The following is a 21,977-nucleotide window of genomic DNA, read 5'->3' as shown; positions in this document are numbered from 1 at the left end:
GCCGTATTGGCGAGGATGACAATGGAGGGAGATATAATCGTTTCGTACTCCGGGATTACTTCCCTAAGCTTGGTTGTTGTGATACATCGCGAGGTATGCGGACTGGGCAGCTTCTCCCTGCGGCCTCATGGCATGGTGACCCTATGGCTGCTTTGCGGCGTGGCTTTGCAATCCTTGGGAGTGTGACACTAAGTGGAGTACCCAAAGAGATCAGGAGGCAATTACAGGAGCTTCATAACCTGTACCTCGAGAACGAGGAGGCTATTATGAGTGAGGAGGATGATCGGAGTAGCGAGACTGACCCGGACCCTGAAGTTACGAATGTTGCAAATGGCCCTCAGGCAACGCATTATACCACTCATAGCAATCGAACAGCCGCGGAAGACAGTTCGCAGATGAACCCCCCTCCGACTCCCTATTTTTCTACCGAAGAAAAAGACCGCTCTGCTCGACCAGCGGACAGTGAAGTCAGCATTCCCTCGCTGGAACTAGATCGTCCGTCTTTTACGTCTTCTCCTACTATGGATTCGGAATTGTGGCACAAGAGAAAGGGCACTATGAAAGATATCACTGCTGCAAAGCATGTTGATTGGAAATGGGGACCTCTTTGTACAGCCGTGGATGTAAATAACTTCTATGAAGATATACGGAGACACACACGTCAATGAAAGGGCTATATCACGCTAAGTAGTCTTTCATGACTACAAGTAGAATCACTCGGGGCTTTATTCTGTTCAATTCACATGTACGGACGGATGTCATACCTCAATATTTGTATTCTATAGTTTTGTTTGATATGTACGTTGTTCGTTTTCGTCTCGCGCTGATTGCTTTCCAGCTTGCCATATTCCTCTCCGGGAACTTTCAAAGTTACTATGGGAAGTAGGACGAGAAATAAATCAAACATGCCCTTGGCTGAGAATTCTCGAGTTTCACCTTAGAGAGGTATCAGTATTTTGAAGCCTTTTCTACAGCATAAACGGTTAATACTTGATTGAATTTCCTCTTAAAAAGACATGCAATTTGAACCTGTGATATATTGCCTTTTTTTTTTAGGGGGGAGGGCCCAAAGATCTTCTAATGACGATACAATTTATCACTTTAGTGGCATTTATGGTGCTGCCAATTATGATCTGAGAAACAACGCAGGTGCGACCGGGCGACGACTAGGCTACGGCGAGCTAAAGCTACCAACAATGCACTGAGATATCCGTATGCCAGAGAGCTATTTGATCATCATGCCATGTCAGCGATATCTCATGGCAGATAAAACTACGCCGCCTGAGAATTTTGTTAGCTCTCCCCTAACACCTCCTCCGACTGACGGAAAAACTACGTCCAATATACGCTCAATCCTCAACGGATTTCAAAGCTATTACAGAGAATCCCGACCGACTCCTTGGCTTGTTTACTCCCTCAGACGCGAGAAGTACGAGGACGTACTGCAGATTTTAAGATCTGATCCAAATGTTGACAGTCATATCAAGTGTAAAGTGCGTTTAGTTTAAAAACCTTGGGCTGACCTAATGATCCTGTTCTCACTGTCCCTCCAGCTACGATTATGACCCGCGCTGCTCGCTCTTGGCAATCCGGATGCCTACACCCCTCCATGAAATAGTGTGCGCAGAAGTGGTTAGGGAGATAAATCGTCAGCTAGAAGCAGTCAGTGACTGTCCGGAGGCCGGATTTGCCCAAAAAATAAAGCCTGTTGCGTCGTCACGAGTCGAGTTGCCAGAGGTGATAAATGGAGAGGAAAGATATATTATACGAGAGCCAGATGCATCGTTTAGACATAATACTGAGGCGCGATTTCCAGGCGTCGTTATTGAAATCTGTTACTCTCAGAAATGCGGGGCCATTAGGGACCTCGTTGATGACTATATCCTATGTACTGACGGTAGCATCAACGCCGTAGTATGCCTAGATATTGAGTATCGAAAGACAAAAAAGGCAACTATATCTATATGGCGTCCCGCATATCGCGTTAAAGATGGAGTTGGGGTGTTTGAAGCAACACCTGAAGTTGATGAAGTATGTTTTCTGCCTCCAAATGTTACCACTTGCTTACCGAGCTAGGCTTTTCCGAACGGACAACGGCCAGGCTTTGGATGCAATGCCACTACAGCTGAACTTGAAAGATTTTGCGCCAGCAGATCTTACTAATGACTGCCCTGACCTAGATCATCGTAAAATTATAGTATCTTCAAGACAACTTTATAATTTCCTCTCGCAGGCTAAGGCAAGACAAGAGTCCCAGGAGCGACATATTGGTTCTGCCAACTACATTCGTCCTGGGGTCCGGAAGCGTCGCCGAACAATAACTCCAGACCCGGATTCATGATCTGAGCAGGAAGGGCCAAAGCGGCATCGCCATGATGATAGTGAATACCATCCTAGCTCATCAACTACGAGGTTGCGCGACTGTAGGGTATCATCAGAATAACCGAAGTGAGCGAACAGGTTCTCGCTCGTTCGATTCAGGCGAGATCTTGCCCTTTGTTTGTCTGATTACGCATTTTTCCGCAAGGCTGGACAGCATACGCCTTACTAGACCTCGACAAAACCCGTCATGGGTCCAATGTCAGGACCCAAACCCACGGGTCGGGTAGAAGGTCAGGACCCATACCCATTACCCGTCAACCCGTGGGTTTTTTTGGGTAACCCGTGGGTAAACCGCCAAGAACCCAAAAATACATAAAATTGTATAAATAACCTATTTAGGAAGGTATTAGCGATAATCAACTGATGATTCATCTATTTATGTATATAACGTATTTCACAAGCGAGTGGGCCACACAAGCGAGCGGGCCACCTTGTATTCCATATAAAATGCTACTTTTTTAAACTTCAATATCTCGACAAATAAAAGCCCAAATAATCTATAACTTAATTCATAAGATATGAGTATGTATTTAAATAATATATTCGAGTTTGAAAGAATTCTTTCTACTATATATGTAGGTAAAATAAATTACGCCTGTATTTTTAGTATTCTGGAATAATTTGATACTACAAGGTAAATTATAGTAGTCAAACTATAATAAGCTACATATATAATAGCTATGATATAGCTAATATTATTCTTTTTAAAGCATATAGTTTTCTCTCTTTGTTGTTGAGATATTAAACTATAAAAAAGTAGCATTTTATATGGAATACAAGGTGGCCCGCTCGCTTGTGTGGCCCACTCGCTTGTGTGGCCCACTCGCTTGTGAAATACGTTAATATGCTATGTTTGCACTGTTTATGAACCCACGGGTACCCAAGAAAAACCCACGGGTCGAAGTATAGACCCAAAACCCAACCCGCGGGTTTTAGTGAGGGACCCAAAACCCATTCTTGGCGGGTTTTGGGTAACCCAAAACGGGTAAACCGCGGGTTGTGTCGAGGTCTACGCCTTACTCCTTCGGACCCTTCTGTTTAGGACTTCCAGTGTAACACAAAGAAGCATTCATTGCGTAAATTCTAGTTTCGAAATGTAAAGGCAGGCAAGGAAGGACATGTATTTGACTGGATCGATCAAATCTCAGCCCATCTTGCTCGAGCGCCCCGCTGGCTCTCCACATTATGAAGAACATTGTCAATCTTTGCTAATTGTTAGGTTCTGTAGGCAATCGGATAGTGACACACGTCTCCCAGCTTCCTTCTCAAGACTTTTTGAAAAGCGGACGAAGGCGTTCTTTTGGGCGGATAAATTGGATAATAACTCTCCTGTCTCATCTCGAGAGAAGGACAGGTTTAAATCTTTAAGAAAGCTGAAGAAAATATGGTATAGAGGAGCCATATGACCAGGTATGTTCGCTCCTTTTGAAAGATATTGCAGTTCATAGTATCCTCTTGGGTCGCTCCTTCTGTAGTTCTTCCGCGGCGTTTCTGGGATAGTCGACATAGTGTACCAGGTTTTAAAGTGACTGAGTAATAGTTGAGCAATCCGGCCCTTATTAGGACCCTTTGTATATTTCTCTTCGGTTTCGGCAAGGAAAAGCGATGCGTCAGCACAGTTCCAGGACAAATCATCGCCAACGAGCATTTTTAGAAATGTGTCTGTGTCGAGTTTGGATCTGAAATAGCCCAGTTTGGAGAAATTCTGCTGGATAGCAGTGAGAATAGCAATCCAACGATTCTCATCAATAGTAGGCCATCGCGGCTTTTTATAGTCTGTAGCCAGTCAGTATAAGAGATACTGTACAATATTCTATGCCTGGTCCCTTACTACTTAGCTCTCTGGCGAGGCCGACGCACTGTGAGCGCAATTTGCTCATCCATTCTTCTTCCTCCCATTCCATTGATAAATGAGAAAAAGCTTTCACATATTCCAGGAGAAGTAGTCTGCGGAAACAACTGTAGCTTTGCTGATAGTTAACGGCGTAGCTAGGATGGAATGCGTTCACTCGCATAGTAGTGCAATCATCGGTAATTCGAAGTTTTGGTTCCTCAAAGACTTTCCCCACCCCTATGCTGCGCAATTCTTTGACAAGAGGATCGTTTGAAGAACTCTGGTAAGAACACAGGACGACATCTGGCGCCTTCTGTTTAACCATCTGGCTAAACGCATGCTCAGCCTCCTTCACAAGTTCGGCGTCGTCTGAGCCTTCCGGGTAGTACGGCAGAGTATCAAATACACTGGTTTCGTCGAGAGTCATTTGCCAACCGCTAGCAATAAGCACTAGTTGCCGTATTGCTTCTGTCGTGCGGCAAGCAGACAAATCTGCTGTATAGCCGTTATGGAATGTTTGATTTTCCGGAGGCCGGTATAAGGCGATTAGAAGACCTCCTTTTGTTCCCGGCCCTGCGAGCTCCAGACCGTGATTAGCTTCAGCTGTTGGAATCGGGTCTTCGCTTTCGACGCATAACAAAGTCCTTCCGAAATTTTCGAGGGTAACAAGGTGCGAGCTCTCATCAAAGAATGATGGTACCCGTAACCGCTGGATGATTTTTTGAAGCCTGTGGTCAACGGGAATCCCCAGGCACTCCATCTTGTGAATAGTGCACGTTACTGCGAGTAGATATCTTCGACTCCTTAATTTAGATGCAAAAGTCTCGCTGGTTGCATTTTTTTTCGTCGGTTTGTGCGGGACTTGAGGCCAGCGCTAGTGTCCTGGAAACAGAACCCATAGTCTCGGAAACTCATTTAATTGGCCCAGATGACAACCCTCTACGAACGACGGGAAGCCTCTGTTACATGGTCTTGCTAGTGTCTGTACACGTTAAGGTGCGAGTGACAAGTTCCTTGCGGCATTGTGTCCGAGCAATACTGTCTGCTGCTGATAATTGGATCTTGTCAGTTCGGGTGGCATTGGTGCACCGGGGTTTTTTCTACATTGTGTCCAACCGCCAGAAATTGGTCGAAACTCTCTGCAGTATGCTAAAATGAAACATAAATAAGTACGAAAAGGATAAAGAAAATTAAAGATCATGAAGGCGAGGCGAGTATGAAAGGTATGAAAGCGGGATACAACCAGAGCGTTCGAGTCCTCGGTGCTACTCCATGCCCAATCGCATAGCTCGTAGGCCGTTTGCGGAAGCTGACCAACCTCCGAAGTATATATAACTGACGTTCAATGGCCTCAATTCGAACCCCACTTTTGGACAACCAAGATGGTTCAAAATGACCCTGATGAGAGACTTATCTACCTGGCCTGCCGGAATATCTTTCACGACTCTAACTCGTCAGTTCGAAAGCGAAAGCAGGTGATGAATTTGATTAAGCGCAATCAACCTGTTCTTACAGATATTCTGCGGGAATATAATATCGACCGCACGTGTAACGTTGTCCAGAGGCTCCTTAGAGACCAGGTTTTTCAGTCTTCCGTGAGAGCTAAGATTCGATTTCCCGAGTTGTTTGACGTGTCTCCTGCCCAGAGCGCCGACCGAGAAGTTTCAGAAGCGGAGGCAGCACGAGACTAAGCAAATGCAGTGAGGAAGATCTCAGAGAGGGAAATTTCAAAAGATTCCAGGCCGGATTCTCAAGCGCAACTGGCCGCCGAGGTAACCAAGGAATCCGATGGTTGGTATTTCGATTGTTGGTTTTGAGGAAAGCATTGACACCCGTTATTAGCCCATGAAACCACGCGCAACTCAACCGCGTCTTTATATCCAGTGTATTTACCATACCGAAGCCAACACCTCATCACAACCAATATTCAAAGAATGGTGGAAGAAGCTTGTTTCGCCTACACTCAGGAGAAACTTCCTCAACTATTGGCAAAAAAAGGTTGGGACTGCCCCGAGGCTGTCGAACTCACTGAGTGGGTTAAACTGTTACGTCAGCATGCCGGTGAGCAGATCAAGACGCCGAACGAAGTAATCGAACTCCTCTGTGAACTAAGACACTCCGCTGTCCACCGACTTCGAAAGACGGCTCGGGGGGTCCAGCGCCTGGCCGAAAACGCACAGTCTTTTCTTGAAGCATTGAACGACTCTCCCCGTTCAGAGATGATCTCCCTTATTCGCAGAGAGTTGAATTTAATAATTGAAGAATTGAGGCATAATAAGGACCTCCTTGAGGGAAGTTACCTAGCAGAAGTGCAGGAAATCCAGGCCAAACGTGCCGCGTTGGAAACAAGGGAACGAGATGCAAAGCAGGCCATGGTCGATAGTGACACCCAATGCCTTAACGTCGCTAATCAACGCATCGAGAGGGTATTTGAACATCTTGGTTCATACCGGTATATTGGAGATGAAGGTGGAGGAGGTATGCCAATAGAGCAGCACACAGGTACATCCGATTCGGAAGAAGAGTTCCTTGAGGCTATTGTGGCTGTCAACAGTTCTGATTAGTATAGTCAAAACGCATTGGGAGGGTTCTACTGTGATGGAACAGAAAATATTTTACTTTACCCATCGGCCATTGAAGAAGCTGGCAGCAAAAAGATTTTTGACGTACTGAGACGGAGAGGCTATTCGACTTTTAAGACGTGACATCTGAGACACATACGGTCCCCTTTATAGCCCAGCAGGTATACATTCACCGACATAACCGACGCTGTCTCACTTAAAATAGGTCAAGTCGTTATTTTTTCTCTTATCCAATAATGACACCCTTTTCGCGTACATAGTAAACGGATACGAATTACAAGGGAGGAGAAGGAGTTTCCTATCTCAAGGGCGTCCCTCCACGCTTACCCATCTTGAGCTTTTGTTATAGATCACATTCGAACTTTCACCTTTCCTCACTTTTGCTGACAAGAAGTGCAAGCTACGCGCGCGCGTGGGTGTATTCACTTCGGTAGCTCTATGGTATGGCCGCTGAATCCTGGCTGGAAGAGGACACAGACGTCTAGATGGCATCTTTTGGACGAAGAGTGTACACTTCAGTGTATGCATGTATCAGTGTGTGCCATCGTCTAGGTCTCTAGTCATATGGCGTGGTAGTTGTACATTGATACTGCTTTATGCATCAAGCAATAGGCGATGTTGGCTAGCAGCCTTTGGCATGATCCCCACTCTATGATCGCGTACCGCGGGGGCTTAGCAATAACGGTCCACCATAGTGCTTTGCTGAACATGCAATTCTGGGAATCGTAACATTTCGGGCGACCTACCTGTGACCTACCAATCCCATCGCCCGGGGTGGACCGAGCCTGTTTGAATGTTACACGTCGGAGATTGTGCCTGAATCCTTAGATAGACCAGGGAGGAAGACTTACATTGGAACCACTGCAAGAACAAAATCATCTGCCGCGAACAAAGAACCTAGGAATGTTCCCAGTTCGTTGAATATCTGAATTTGTCTTCACTTGCAAGGCTCTTGAACCGATCGGCCGGCGAATAACCCCTTGCCGCTACATTACTTCTACCCAATAAACTGACATATTTTAACATGCTATGCAACAGGCGGTCCAATATTATATTACCCCCCGAAACGAGCCCTCTCAAGCCCAAATCTCTCAAGAACCCGACAAAGAGGAGCTTGATCTTATGATGGATTCGCACGCTACTTTACAATGTGAAGTTGACCGGCCGGAGGATGAAATTACACGGTATCTTGCAAAGGGTTTGTATACTTCCCTGCTTTATTATAAAGCTTTCTAGCTAAGTCGTCTAATAGGTCTTACTAAAGGCAAGCCAAGGGTATTCTGGAAGGAGCATGAGCATGGATATCCAGTGCTTGCAGCGATAGCACGGGATATTCTAGCAACACCTGCTAGTGGTGCTGGTGTTGAGCGGCTCTTCAACTGTGCTCGTGATGTTTGTCACTATCGCCGGGGGCAGCTTAAACCCGAAACAATCAGATCTCTAATGCTTCATTTATTCGCATCAAAGTTCGAGCTTCAACAAACCGAACTTGAGATGATCAAAGAGTATCTCTCTAATGGTGGGATCGCTATACTCGATCAGACATGGAAGCCAACTCCGTCGCTTAATGATATCGAGCCGACCAGTGATAATGAAGAAGAGGGCTACCAAGCCGAGGATATATCGGACGATTTATATAACGACTTAGGTAATGATTATGCAGTTGAGCAGGCGACTCCTATACTTGTTACAACCCAGGGCAAGCAACCACGGCGCAAGCGGCCTCATAGTGCCGTTGAGCCTCAGGAAAATAGTGATAATGATCTCCCGCTTCCTGAGATGCCAACTGAAGAATATACGCAGGGGCGATCGGGAAGGATTCGGAAGAAACCAGAGCAACCTGATGGATTTGAATTTGATAGCCTGTAATATAATCTTGAATAATTGAATGTTCCTTATTGCAATAAAGAGTGACAAAGTATATTAATTAGCAGAAAAGGTCGTAGGACACCAATTCGCGCTAGTAAATATGGAATCAATTACACATTGAATACTTCAAAAATACTGTGGAAAATGCATAACCTATGCCAACTCGTTCGGGTTGGAAGTCTTGGACTGTTTGTAAAATTTGTTATCGGATGGATATCGGACGATTATCCAACAGCTTAAGTTGAATATCGTAGTCATATCGATGTCGGCTGCGATACGATACGATATGATATTATCAAACAAATTCACCTCGCATTCCACGGCCATAACTTATCCGCCTTCTTAACCGTCATATTCCCATCCTCCCCCTCCTCCGCCTCCCTAGCCGTCTCCATCCACTGCTCATACGCAGCCCGATGGGCCTCCCGCGCAGCCTCCCATGCCTCATTCCTAAGCCTGGGGATTCGGATACCATATCGGCGTCCAGGGTCTCCCGACCATGGGAGCTTTAATATAACATAGTGATATAATAGCTCTCCTTATTAATGGTGTTTTTAAAAACAATAGGTCCTGCCAAATGGTCAAGCCCTCGGGATGGCCTTTTCTTGAGACAGTATATACGCAAGGAACACCCAGATGCAATGAGCCAATGCAGGTGCACATCGCTCATATATCTTTTCACGTCGACCTACCTCAGTCAATCTCGGTTTTTGTAACAGGTAGAATAGCCTTCAATCCGAAATTCGATGTTCAAGCACCCAATGTCCAGGAGAAAGAAGGAGAAGGTTGCACAAATAGAGAGCCGCTCTTTTCTTTTCGGACGCGCACTCACCCCTGCAAATGGAGCATTGCCAGCCAATCATTATGTGCTTAGGTCAGGGACGATGATGCTGAACCTGGGGTGGTGCTGGCGTCTCAGCCTCTGGCGTAGAGAGGTTTTGCCGCCTGCACACCCCCCACCTACCCAGTCTCTCACGAGAACCAAAGATATTCTGTGCCTAGGCTGCCACAGTCGGTCCTCACCCGAAAAGAAGATTCGGATATTCCAAGACGCAGACAAGTAATTCGCTGTACAAGCAGGAACTACAAACCCCGCTCCGCCGAATTTCTCGTGATAGATATGGATTCCTGGCCATCATCCTTCGGAAGCAATCTATCCAGAACTTTGAGAAGTGAGGGCAGGACTTTTCAATCCATCGCCGGAGAAGAAGCATTGCCTGATTATGCAGCATTCATGTCCTATGCAACAAGTCACAACATACGTTGTATCCCTCTAGCGGAACTCATCATGGAGGCCCGACTTGGCTCGGGAGCTTTTATGGTGGTGTACAGGGCATCCTGTCCTCAGCATTTTGGCGACACCTCCCTTGCCGTCAAACGGATCAAGATCTCGCTTCCTCGGTGGGAATCGGAAGTAAGTGGGTATACTGGCGAGCTTCGGGAAATGCTGGATCTCATGTCCCTGGAGCTCAGGGTGCTATCCAACGGCCTGCTACGGCATCACCCAAACGTCATCCGCTTGCTCGGAATATCCTGGGAGGAATTATCCATTCGACAACTGACGCACGAAGAGAGCGCATCGGGTTCGGAGCAGCCTCCTCCCTCAATTGCCCCAGTCCTCGTACTGGAGCGAGCCTCTTGCACCCTAAGGGAACTGTACAATGACGTCGCGCGACAAGTACGTCCACAACTGTCCCTTGACGATAAAGTGTCCCTCTGGTGTGACGTGGCCAATGCTCTCAATGCCGTGCATTGGCTGGGTATTATCCATGGCGACCTGAAGCCCGAAAACATATTGATCTTTCAGCACCCCACGACTGGCCAGGTGACCGCAAAACTGTCTGATTTCGGAGGATGCCAGCCTCTACCTGATGAGGATGGTACAGGCGTCGATTATCGTCTCCGGGGGACTGAGTACTGGAATGCACCGGAGTCTTACGATGAAACCAGCCCTTACTTTAGGCAAGTCCTCCGCGATTATTACTCTTTCGGTATGGTGGGCGCGTACATACTCTTTGAAGAAGAGTTATTTGGGACCCCTAGAGAACGTGCAATCGAGGAAAGGGCACAGATGCGGCGTTTAAAACAGAGCCATCAATCCATGGTTTGCCTGATTGAGGCAATGCTTCGAAGGCGTCTGAAGTTTGTGGAATCCGTGCGTGCTCAAGGGCGTTGTCGTCGCTACCACAACATGATGATCTGTTGCAGAGATTTAAAGACAGGTTGGGGATGTTTCGTATACTTTTGGCTCGCGGAGAGGTAGGCCCAAGAAGCAATCCTCCAAGCCCAAGGTCTAACTGTTTATCAGGTGCAACCAGCCATTATTATCTCGAAGGACCTTCGTCAAGTTCAGATGGTGGATCGGCACGACAATCGCGCCTTTGTAATGTGCTTCGCTATAACCCAGTTTCTACACTCGGGTCCGGAGATGACTTGAAGGACCTGATAGAAGACATGTAAGCGCCTTTTTAAACACCCAATCCTAGAGTACGGAGCAATACTGATTTCCGGCATAGAAAAATTGGAGAGAGCCTTGCGATGGTATTCGGAGCAAGTAGTTGGCAGTTGTTCCTCCAGGTAGTCAACGAGGGGATGAGCATCTGGAATATTAGGTGCGTTCATGAGCAGGACTGCTTCAGTCTGAGTCAGTTGGAGAGTTTTGACATGTCCATGCAGTGCGATCGGGCAGGGTGACAAGGAGAACGTGCGCCCTCGCTTGCACTGGTTTCGAAGAGTGCCCACTACCGTTAGTCCGAGTGATCATGTAAGTTGCCATTTTTGCCTAAGGGCCGCACTAACATTCCATGGGTATAGATGCTAGCCTCTGCCTACTATGACGCCATACCTCGAAGTCTCCGGGAGGAGCTCATGGGGCAGCTTGCAAGAAAAGTCGAGACAACTGAAGGCACAGAAAGAGCGGATTATCTCGTTTCCTTTATAACTTCGAAAATGCTGCAGAGCAACGTAGCTAGAGAAGAATCCACAATTATTCTCACGGAGGCTGCACGACTGGGTTCTATTAATGCAAAGTGGGCACTGAACGTCTGGGGCTTCGCGTTACCCGCAGACGAGCAATCACCCGAAGACTGTGAAAGAAACAGATGGATTTTGGAGCTTGTGCTCGGGGAACAAGAATGTGCTTTCCGCCTCATTGGCAAACTTCAGCAGGCTATACCCGAGCTACTATCTCAGACGCCTCTGTTCGAGGACCTGAGGGCCGAGCTCCGAGCAGCATCGCATATTGACCGTTTAGCTCCAGATCTGGGCAATTCACCGTTTGCACATGCCATGCAGGCGATAGCCGATGGCAACATCAGTCGTCTACGCCGAGTCGTCGAGAGCCATATGAATACCGTGTTGAGCGAAAGATTTGGGGGGCACGCATTACTGCATGTAGCAGCCAGACTCGGTCAACCCGAGTCCGCTCTATCTCTTGTTCGCGAGTACAATGTTGATATAGATCTACTGACTGACGACAGGCTGACTGCGCTTTCGCTTGCTACCATCTACGGGAATACCGATACTTTGTACGCATTAGTCAATACTGGAGCGAAACTCCAGTACGTCCTCACTCCGCGCATACTCCGACTTGTCGCAAATGACGGACTAAGTACCACGCTACGGCTGTTGGAGCATATGTTCCATGCGCAGAGGGAGCTTCTTGGGATTGAGGGATACAAGCGTAAGAATGTTGATGAAGCTGAACTCGTTTCCATGCAGGCTTTTCTGGACTGCGAGGTTCCCGCTGCACTAGACGATCAGCCCCCACTGGAGCCCAAGTTCAGTCCACTCTGCGCAGCTATACTAGGAGACAATGCTGCGTGTCTCCAGACGTTATTGGAGATGGGGTGTTCTACAACAGTATATGCACCCTTCGCGTCGAGGTCCACGATAGCGTCGGAGAGTGTCGTCTTTCCCCTGGCACCTATCCATCTCGCAGCGTCCCAACTACGTCCGTGGCATCTTGCGATACTGCTCTATTACAGTAAGAGCCCGGAACTCTGCACGGACGACGAGTACAGACAGGTTCCATTGCACCTGGCCTGTACGGCCTACCGAAGAGTCGTATATAAATATCCCGATGTCGTCTCAGCGGATCAAGAGTCTCCTTCCCCGGACAACATTGACCCTGCGTATATGATCTGCACAAGGCTCTTCATGATACGGATTCTTGTCAAGGCATACGGTGCCGATGTTGATGCCCAAGACGCAAAGGGTCGTACGGCGCTATTCTTCTGTATGGCGATGCCGCATTGCCTTCCGGTAATGCGATATCTCGTGCATGACATGAAGGCGGATGTCCGAGTCAAAGACTACATAGGCCAGACTTGCCTTCATCACGCTGCAGTCTTGTGTCCTGAGCCAGAGTATCTTGAATTTTGCGTCACGGCTGGTTGCGAGATCAATGAGCGAGATCACCGCGGGGCTACGCCTCTAGTATATGCTGAACGGAGAGAGGATAAGTGCTTTGCGCAGTTGTTACGCAAATATGGGGCGGTTCTATAGTCGCAACATCATACGAGGGGCTGGCTCGCCACGGAAGTAGAGATTGTCAGATAAAGAGCAGGCTCGTGAGTTGAGATGAATACAATTTCTTGAACCACCGCTGGTACACATTATAACGATCAAAGACCTGCAAAGACGGGCTAGAGCGCTGCTCGAATGGAATCCAGCTTCACCCATACTTCCTGAACAAATTGATACCCGATTGGCGCTTCTGCTGACGTCTCGCTCACCTCAAGACAGTATCGCACCACACTCGCATACTTGTCCCCCATGAATGCCGCAAGTCCAGAGCGCTTGGGGATACCTCTGCGAGTACCTTCTACCAGCTCGAGAAGGGACTCCTTCATTCTAAGAGGTGTAGACGTGTCAAACGCCGTTGGGTTGGCCCGAAATGGCACCAGGGGAGTCCTCCCCCAAAGCCCGATCTCCAGCAGCAAGACCCCAACCGAGTATATATCATGCAGCATACTATACTCGCTGTTCCCTTGCAAGCCCTGTCGATTCGGATGGTGATAAAGGTTCTTATCCCACTTGCCGTCCCCTGTCCTGTCTGACTCCATTTGCACGCCCCTGGAGTGTTCGAACCCGGCTACGTAGCACGGCGGTAGGATGTGCGCAAAGTTCTCGTCGATGACGGTTGACTTTGACGCGCTCTCCAGGAAAAGAATATTGTCCGGGCGGAGGCCCTTGTGCACCCAGTCCATGACGTGGATGTAGAGAACTGCTTTGGCAATGTCACAGCAGAGCCTTAGTTTCTGCGACAGCGAGAAACGAGGCCGTTTGGCGAGTATGTCACGGAGTGTCAAGATCTTTGGTGCTGCGCCTGTTGCCGCCTCCGCCTCGCGCGGCTGCTCACTAGGTGGAATCTCGTAGATCAGGCCGAACTTCTTCATAGGTACGTCGTGGAAATAGCCAAGAGCTCGCAAGATCAGCGTCCGCTCCGGGTCTGAGTGCACGAGCGTCTTGGCTAGATCGCAGGTCGCCTGCTCGATGGAGTCTATCTTGGCTTCAGTATCGTGCTCTGTGTAGGACTTCGCTGTGTATTCGACAATGACTTGCCGTTGCTGCCCATCATCTCCGGTGTAATAGGCAAGAGTCCGATGAGACATATTTGACTCGAAACTGAGCGATTTTCTCGGCTTCAGTAAGCCTATGCTCGTGATATCGCGGGCTTTGATCTTTTTGTAAATATCAATCAAAAGCGCGACGCGGTCGTCCCCCGACGATCCACGCCCTCCCCCCCTTCCCACCGTCAATCTCTGGGTCGCCTCGAGCACAGAACAGCTGAGCTCCACACGCTGTATCCAGTCGAAGAGCGACTTTTCAAGCTCGAACATCTCCCGTTTGCGCCACCCAGCCCACGCAGTTCGACTGCCTAAACTGTACCTCTTCAGGCTGCTGCCATTGTCATCCCCGGACGTCACTTTCAGTTTAGATCCAAGCCGGACTTGAATAGTGTCGAGACGAATTTTGACGTCATCGCTCAGCTTCCGTTCCGAGTCCGAGACGTCGAGGTCGACGGATGTTTCATGCATGCGTTTGATCAGAGGATGCAATCGACGTAGCGTGTTGCAGTGGGTTTGAAACTTGAGGCGCAAATCCTTTTCATGTTCTTCTTGGTCGCGAAAGTCTTTGAAGGCTGTGATTACGCGGTCGATGACCTCGATGGTCGACTGGATCGAACTGACTAGGCTTAGGAGCTCTAGACCGGATGGCATTCTTTTCCGCTGTACACAGGAAGATATGTACCCTTTGATCTAATGTTCTAAGGTAGACTTTTCTTCTTTACCTTTCTGGCAATGTGCAGAGGAATTCAGACTTCCGGGTCTCGGTTTGTTGCCTGAAGAAAAAAATCCCTAGCCTTCTCGCGAGGGTGGAATTTCCCAGCCCCATCAGCCTTGCCAACGCATCATAGCTAATCCCTGTTTAATGCAGCAAGGCTGAATCCGGTCTACCCCACCATGGTTTGGACACCCAACGAGCACCGTTAGACTCAGAGTCGGATTTTCACGGCCCTTCCTAGCGTCACAGTACACTGCTCTCTAGAATCGACCCAAACCCCTTTGGCAACAACAAACATCCCCGCCGCGCCACTAGACTATACGATTTCACCCTAGCAGACTTACACCACGACAGCTGTCCGGAGGTGAAACCCGGGTTTACGCGGCTGCAGAAGGCATCAAGAGCTTAGGGGTATAAGGGGTCTTGTTAAGGTCGACCGGTCTGGGGAAAACACAGGGTGACTAAACGACTAAACGGCGTCATCGTTGTTGCAATGGGTAGCGGAAAGACTTGGGGGTGGTCGTCCAGGATGATGGTGCTAAAGTTGGAAGAGTCAGACCCGACGGGGTCGTAATAATATTGATGAGATATGTCCGCAACTGTTGGGCTAGAATGTTCATGTTGTTGTGCATTTATGGGTCTTTCGTGCAACGGCTCTTTTATGATGCTGTATGAAGCAAGGATGTTGGAATTATTCTGAAGCGGAGTATGTTCCCTGGCACCAGCTGGATTGTTTTGTTGTAATATACTCGTTTCGCAAGGAGTAGAGACCATATGTTCATGTTGGGTACCCTCTCGCCAATTAAGCAAGGGACCACAATCTGTAGTGTGCTGAATCGACCGTCGAGATCCAGCCGACGGACAAGGGTCTGAATTTGCATCAGTCAGAGCTCCTGTTTACTTTTAAGGGATAAGGTAAATACCCTATGAAATGTCTTCGTTTGACACATGTGTTCCTCCGTGGCCGCTCATTTCGGGGTCTGTCTGATCTTGGGTTGGATTCAATCTTGGTGTTTGCGAAAATCCCCGAGATATCGCTACGTCCAGTGAAGCGTGATCATAAGTATCGACATTGCCTAGTTACACCTTCCTCCTTCTGGAGGGTGGGTTGAAATCAGCATCACGCCTGGCAGAGCGCTCAGCATCTTCTTTCTCCAAAAGGCAATGCAAAGCCTCATCTTCGGATCTTATCATTTCAGCTGAAGATGACGATAATTTTCGCTTTCTTGTCTGCCGTTTGGATTTGATACCGGAGCTCGATTCCCTCGTTTGACGCATCTGTTCGGCATGGTTGAGAAGTTTGGCAAGCTTCGCGTAAGTGTTGTAGTCCAGAGGAAGATTGATTGTTGTCATTCACATCTGGAAACTTGAGGGTTTATATACAAGATGAATCTTGCGACAGACCTCAACACAGAAACGCCAAGAAATATTTCAAATATAAAACCATAGTCATTACACTAAATCAAGTGTGGAATATCACTCAAGTTGGTTGTTAATTCGACCGCGCCGAACTAGCAAAGCGATTAACGTGGACAGGAAATTTATCGCCAAGGCTTAGAACAAACCACACCAAACGATCGTAGAAGCAGGTCTATTTCGCTGTCCATAAGATCTGATCGACCAAACTATAGAAATCACTAGAGTCTCCGCAAGGTATTTGTTTAGCTAAATGAAAGAATGAAGCCAATGACCCATTGCTCTTGGTCCATTGCATCACGTCCGGCCGAGCTTTATTATCACCCGAGAAGGCACGGCGAAAGTCGAATCCCCCAAACTCTCCCTGAAAGGGGGTCTCCAAAATAATTTCTTCCAGAGCCGGGAGTTCGTTTTCGAGCAGAAAAGGAAATATGTCACTCGAATCCTTCAGATGAACCTTCTTCAGGGATAATAAATCAACCGTCAGGGCCTGGCATGTGACGTGAGACCAGCCAACGATGAGTTGTTCGAGTCTGATTCCAAGTATGCTGAGAATGTTGCTCAATTCACCCTTGGAAAGATTGATCTCGAATGTCCTGAGAGAATCCGGGTGGCCGCAAAATATCATATTACCAAGATGTAAATGTTCAATGCCCAATCTGGAAAGACTTGGCAGGGCCGTAAAGTCCACGAGAACAGTACAATCCCAATTCTTGAGAGGAACCCCATTAAGAGTGAATCCGTCATCAAACTGAATATTGAGATCTAAAAGAGCCGGCATGGCGGGGATGACTAGAGTACCGCTTGACAAATACTCTATAACAAGCTTGTGCAGTGACCGGAAAGGGAGGTGTACCGGCCAGGAGCTGGGAACACTGCTGGAATGGAACAACTCTCGAAGGCCAGGTTGATCAGCCAGCTGTTCTTTGACGCCATACGAGCTCTCATCGCTCCTTTCTGCGTCAATACTATTGAGTTGTCAGTTATTATATCCCCTAGCGTTGGAAAACCGATCCTCGAAGATCTCCGTACCAACATCACCGTATGTTAGGCAACCGACTCAGTAGGTTTAGCATACAGGGCTCCACAGCCCGATAGCAAAATATGCGTATATCTTGAATAAGTGGTAGCCATTGGCCTAGAAGCTGGAATATCCTTGTTGCTGGCAGAGGCTTTCCATTCAGGGACTCGGGAAAGTTGGATGGTGGGTAATCGATTTCGACATGTTGGAAGAGGCATCTAGCAACATTGGGCCGTATACTATTTGAGACATTGAATAATTCCCATAAATCGCAGTCTCCTAGCTATGGATCATCAGCACCTAATGGATCCTGTCAATATAGATAGCTCACATGCTGAAATACTAATCGTAATAACTCAGGAGGCAAATCCAAGAGCATGCTGGACAAAACTCGTCCTGGTCAGTGACAGTATCTGAGCCAGGTAGGGTGGAATTTGAGAATAGTTTGCTTTTTTTTAAAAAAAAAAAAAAAGAAAGAAAGAAAGAAAGAAAGAAAAGAAAAGAAAAGAAAAGAAAATACCGCTGTTAGCTCGAAGTATCCTGAAACTCTCAATATGGGGGTTTGATCGCTTTTTTATGTCCCTATGGTAAGTTTTAGGTACAATGAGTTCGAATTGTCCTTCAGTTTTTTTGCACTTGGCTGGACTATTTTCAAACCCTAGCCCCGAGCCCTAATTATCCCGTAAGGGGCTAGTCAAGTTTCATTGAAAATTATCGTATGTATGAGACATGAATTACAATAATGACTCATTCAATGAAACATGATGTCACTTGATTCTAGGGAAACAGAATCTTCTAGACTGGAATTCCAATGCACGCACGAGGAGTCCTAGACTGACAACCTGTCAACAACTTGCATCACGCAGCTACGTCCTACAGAGCTACGTCCTACAGAGAGCCACAGCATATCTAGGGCTATTGAAAGATACCAGATACAAAATGTAATTGGATCTTAAATGCACCTGTACTCCGTTGTTCCTTCCATGTTTTGTATTGCTGGTCTCCTTGTTTGGGCGTCAAGAAGCGAAAATTAATAGAGTATATCTTCCTTTCTTAGCACTCCACCCAGATCTAAGGAAAGAGTGGTAATTAGTAGAGTTGGCTTTACACCACCCAGTGACCATCTTCTGGTAGTCAGTCAGTACTCACATTTGTCTTTAAAATGGGCATAGACTAACGACGTATAAGTTAAACGCTCATCATGGCATCCCTATAGCGGACTACGATATCTTGACAAGTTATGATATATACGATTCCTGCTGTCTGATAACGCAGACTCACAATAATCCCATTTTTGTGAGTGATCATCTGGTATGATATAACCCTAAATAGATAAAACCATTTGAAAACTGGGAGTTCGCGGTAATTTCTCTTCGATTCAACCTATTGTCCCCAAACCACGCCATACTTTCTCCCATCTCGATCTCAGCCGCCAAAACCGAAAACCCTTTCCTGGCCACCATGGTAGGCAATGTTGATCTGAATAGAAGTTGGAATTCTATTATTAATTAGCAAGTCTCGAGGGCTATTATCGATATTCTCCTGTCCGTCGCCACTTTGTGCCCTGACCTGCTTCGTAGGTCCATGGAACCTCACCGCAAAAGCCCAGCCCGTCAGGACTTGGCCACCCTGACCCTCCCTGTCAGGCTCCTCGCCGTTCTGCACCCTATCCTGACCCTCCCCACCAGGCGTCGGAACGGTCCCCTCGCCGTTCTGCGCCCCATCCTGACCCTCATCAATTTCCATTAGAACTGGCTCCTCGCCGTTCTGCGCCCCATCCTGACCCTCATCAATTTCCATTGGAACTAGCTCCTCGCCATTCTGCACCCTATCCTGACCCTCCCCACCAGGCGTCGGAACGGTCCCCTCGCCGTTCTGCGCCCCATCCTGACCCTCATCAATTTCCATTGGAACTGGCTCCTCGCCGTTCTGCACCCTATCCTGACCCTCCCCACCAGGCGTCGGAACGGTCCCCTCGCCGTTCTGCGCCCCATCCTGACCCTCCCCATCAGGCTTCGCCGGAACAATCCCCTTGCCGTTCTGCGCCTTATCCTGACTCTCCTTGTTCATCTGATATTGTCAACTAAGGGGACAGACATGCTTGCTTGAATTACATATTAGCCTTGCTTACCCTCTTCTTTGTTGCACGTAGCTTAACCACGTGCAACATCTCCCAGTCACCTGCAGCTCCCACCTTTCAGTTTCAACTTGAATCCGCCCCAACTAGGATTCACACCACAATTCTAGAATTAAAGAAATCTAAGGTCATCAGGTTTCGGTCCCCTTTTATGTCTCAAGATTGCGGGGTAACTTCCTGCGGGCCACCACGTTAGGCATCCCTACTAACGCCTTGCCCCGTTGGGTACTGAAGGGGGGGTGGCTGCCTGGTCGGAGAAATAGTTGATCCGGTCAGGTGACCGTCCCTACCTGGAATAACTTCCGGGGGGTTAGGGGCCTAGATATGGACACCACCTAATTTAATACCACTAGGGTCATCGGCATACGTCTCGTTCATCTACTAGAAAGACCCTGCATCCTATTCGACATATCCAGAGCTTCATTTTCCTAGATAGATTGCCAGGAGGGGAGTTCGAGATTGTCAGTACTGACATTTGATGATTGCGGGGTAATGTCCGTCTCTTATTCCAGGTGTGAGTCCGCTGAGTAAGAGACGGATATTACTGCGACCCAGCTACCCTGCATCTCCCTACTTTGAATCGAGGCTCTACATAGAGATAATAGGGGTCTCATACTGAATTGTTGCCATTTGTTTCGTTTTCATTGAGATACAATACATGGGCTAGATCGACGTTAGTCAATATGTACTGGGTAGGCGGCCAGCATGTAGCAGACGAGGTTTCGCAGTGCCGTACCATCGTAACTTTCTATGGATATGACACAAAGCCTGTGCTACTGTAAATTTTGCAATCACTGCAGTTTGTTAGGTAGTTACTTTATTTCTACTTACAAAATCATAGGGAGAATCAAGGTGTCCAAAGGGGTGTCATGATGGTTTAGGCAGCAGTATTAGTCTTGTGACTTGGATAACTTCTGTCCTGCGTCGTACGTTTCATAATCAAAACACATCAGAAATACAGACTAACTACTTACGTATAATATAGGGCTTAGGGCTAGGGTTCAGAAAAAGGCCAGCAAGTGTAAAACACGGAAGGACAATTCGGGTGCTACTGTATGTTGCAGAAGCACCTTCAGAAAAACATAATGCAAATTAAAGGAAACAGGGGGGGATCATATGGCATACTCTAAGAACAGCTTTCTCGCAGTTCGATACCAAGTTGAGGCGAAGTGATCGATGAATCTCATGTCCGGGTTAGTGCATGATCGTTTATTTGACCAGTTGAAATGGCAGCGGTGGTGCAAACAGAGGAAGGAAGGTATAGTTGCCCGCACCTCGATTACAGTGAACGGGCAAGAATATGTCATCCCGATAAAATGACCGCCCTGCCCGTTCCGTCAGTAGAGGCGGGTTTGGTCCTTAAAGGGGACTTTGATGTGTCAGTCGTTCAATGCATCTGGTTCTCCTGCTACACAGTAATTGCTTATCTCAAGCAAGTCTACCCCAAAATGATAGATGTTCTTTATTAGCAGATACTGAGCGGTGGCAGAGCAGCTGGCAATTGTGCGCGGCTGCCAATGGACGCGTGCACTCTCTAATTCGTTGGCCGGCTAAAAACTGATTTTCTCCTGTTATTGCAGCTACATAGTCTGATTTGACAAGAAGGCGGGAAGACGGTTCGACGCATTTTCTATGGTGTTATTGTTTTCAGTGACATGACGGGCCTGAATAACGTCGGTTTCACTTTATTCAAATACTGGTTGGATGGTAGTCTACTGCACAGTACGAACATGGGAATTTAAACAAACAGGGAAAAAGACACCTATAGCATCAACAACTTCCCAATGTACAGTATGTACAGTAAACTAGGAGTCAAGGCAGGTCTTGGCTTCTTCATGCATCAGATGATGAATGAGTACTAGTCCCCAGCACCACGAAGAGGTGTCTTGCCTTCGCTGGGGGTCTTAGAGAGCTGCTCTAAGAGGTGGGCTGACCATACAATACGGGGCCCATGGCCTGAAGTGAAGCTCACCTTCAAGGGCCGACACAGCTCGCCTTCAAGGGCCGACACAGCTCACCTCCAAGGGCCGACACAGCTCGCCTTCAAGGGCCGACAGAGCTCACCTCCAAGGGCCGACACAGCTCGCCTTCAAGGGCCGACACAGCTCACCTCCAAGGGCCGACACAGCTCACCTTCAAGGGCCGACACAGCTCACCTTCAAGGGCCGACACAGCTCGCCTCCAAGAGCCGTGCTGGTAAGGAACCTGGTCCTACTTCCTCAACACCGGGACACGACTGGCCTTATATAGCCTGTTTCTCCAGCGGACCCACCGCGACCAGCCGCGCAGATCCAACCTCCTTTACCAGATAGTGGGTCTGTTCCCCGCAGCGAGTTGAGTATGGCCATAAAATGACCGTTTGACCGTCGGCAACACTGCACCTGGTATGATTAAAGCGAAGCGGGCAAGAACCCAATGTGACCATCCACTCCCGCCGGGAGGTTCACC

At 47.9% G+C, this 21,977-nt stretch overlaps 4 protein-coding genes across 4 annotated transcripts; 2 read left to right on the top strand and 2 right to left on the bottom strand.

Moving 5' to 3' along the window:
• Window positions 1-143: 143 nt before the first annotated feature.
• On the top strand, window positions 144-668 carry LDX57_007738 (uncharacterized protein; the record flags this gene model as incomplete). The annotated part of the gene is made up of 1 exon (XM_046089455.1): window positions 144-668. One exon carries the CDS (start codon window positions 144-146, stop codon window positions 666-668), a length of 525 nt encoding a protein of 174 aa, XP_045945425.1.
• A 9,287-nt stretch (window positions 669-9,955) lies between these two features.
• On the top strand, window positions 9,956-13,173 carry LDX57_007737 (uncharacterized protein; the record flags this gene model as incomplete). Its single annotated transcript, XM_046089454.1, has 5 exons — window positions 9,956-10,889; window positions 10,976-11,123; window positions 11,184-11,279; window positions 11,344-11,431; window positions 11,482-13,173. 5 exons carry the CDS (start codon window positions 9,956-9,958, stop codon window positions 13,171-13,173), a joined length of 2,958 nt encoding a protein of 985 aa, XP_045945424.1.
• Window positions 13,174-13,313: 140 nt separating this feature from the next.
• On the bottom strand, window positions 13,314-14,891 carry LDX57_007736 (uncharacterized protein; the record flags this gene model as incomplete). Its single annotated transcript, XM_046089453.1, has 1 exon — window positions 13,314-14,891. The coding sequence occupies one exon, from the start codon at window positions 14,889-14,891 to the stop codon at window positions 13,314-13,316; it is 1,578 nt and encodes a 525-aa protein (XP_045945423.1).
• Window positions 14,892-18,817: 3,926 nt separating this feature from the next.
• On the bottom strand, window positions 18,818-19,462 carry LDX57_007735 (uncharacterized protein; the record flags this gene model as incomplete). Its single annotated transcript, XM_046089452.1, has 1 exon — window positions 18,818-19,462. One exon carries the CDS (start codon window positions 19,460-19,462, stop codon window positions 18,818-18,820), a length of 645 nt encoding a protein of 214 aa, XP_045945422.1.
• Window positions 19,463-21,977: the final 2,515 nt, after the last annotated feature.

This window comes from Aspergillus melleus (genome assembly GCF_016097325.1).
Source record: "Aspergillus melleus strain CBS 546.65 chromosome Unknown contig4, whole genome shotgun sequence".
In the NCBI taxonomy this organism is placed as follows: Eukaryota; Fungi; Ascomycota; class Eurotiomycetes; order Eurotiales; family Aspergillaceae; genus Aspergillus; species Aspergillus melleus.
Note: the sequence above shows the minus strand (reverse complement) of the source record. Positions and strands in the feature narration are given on the sequence as shown.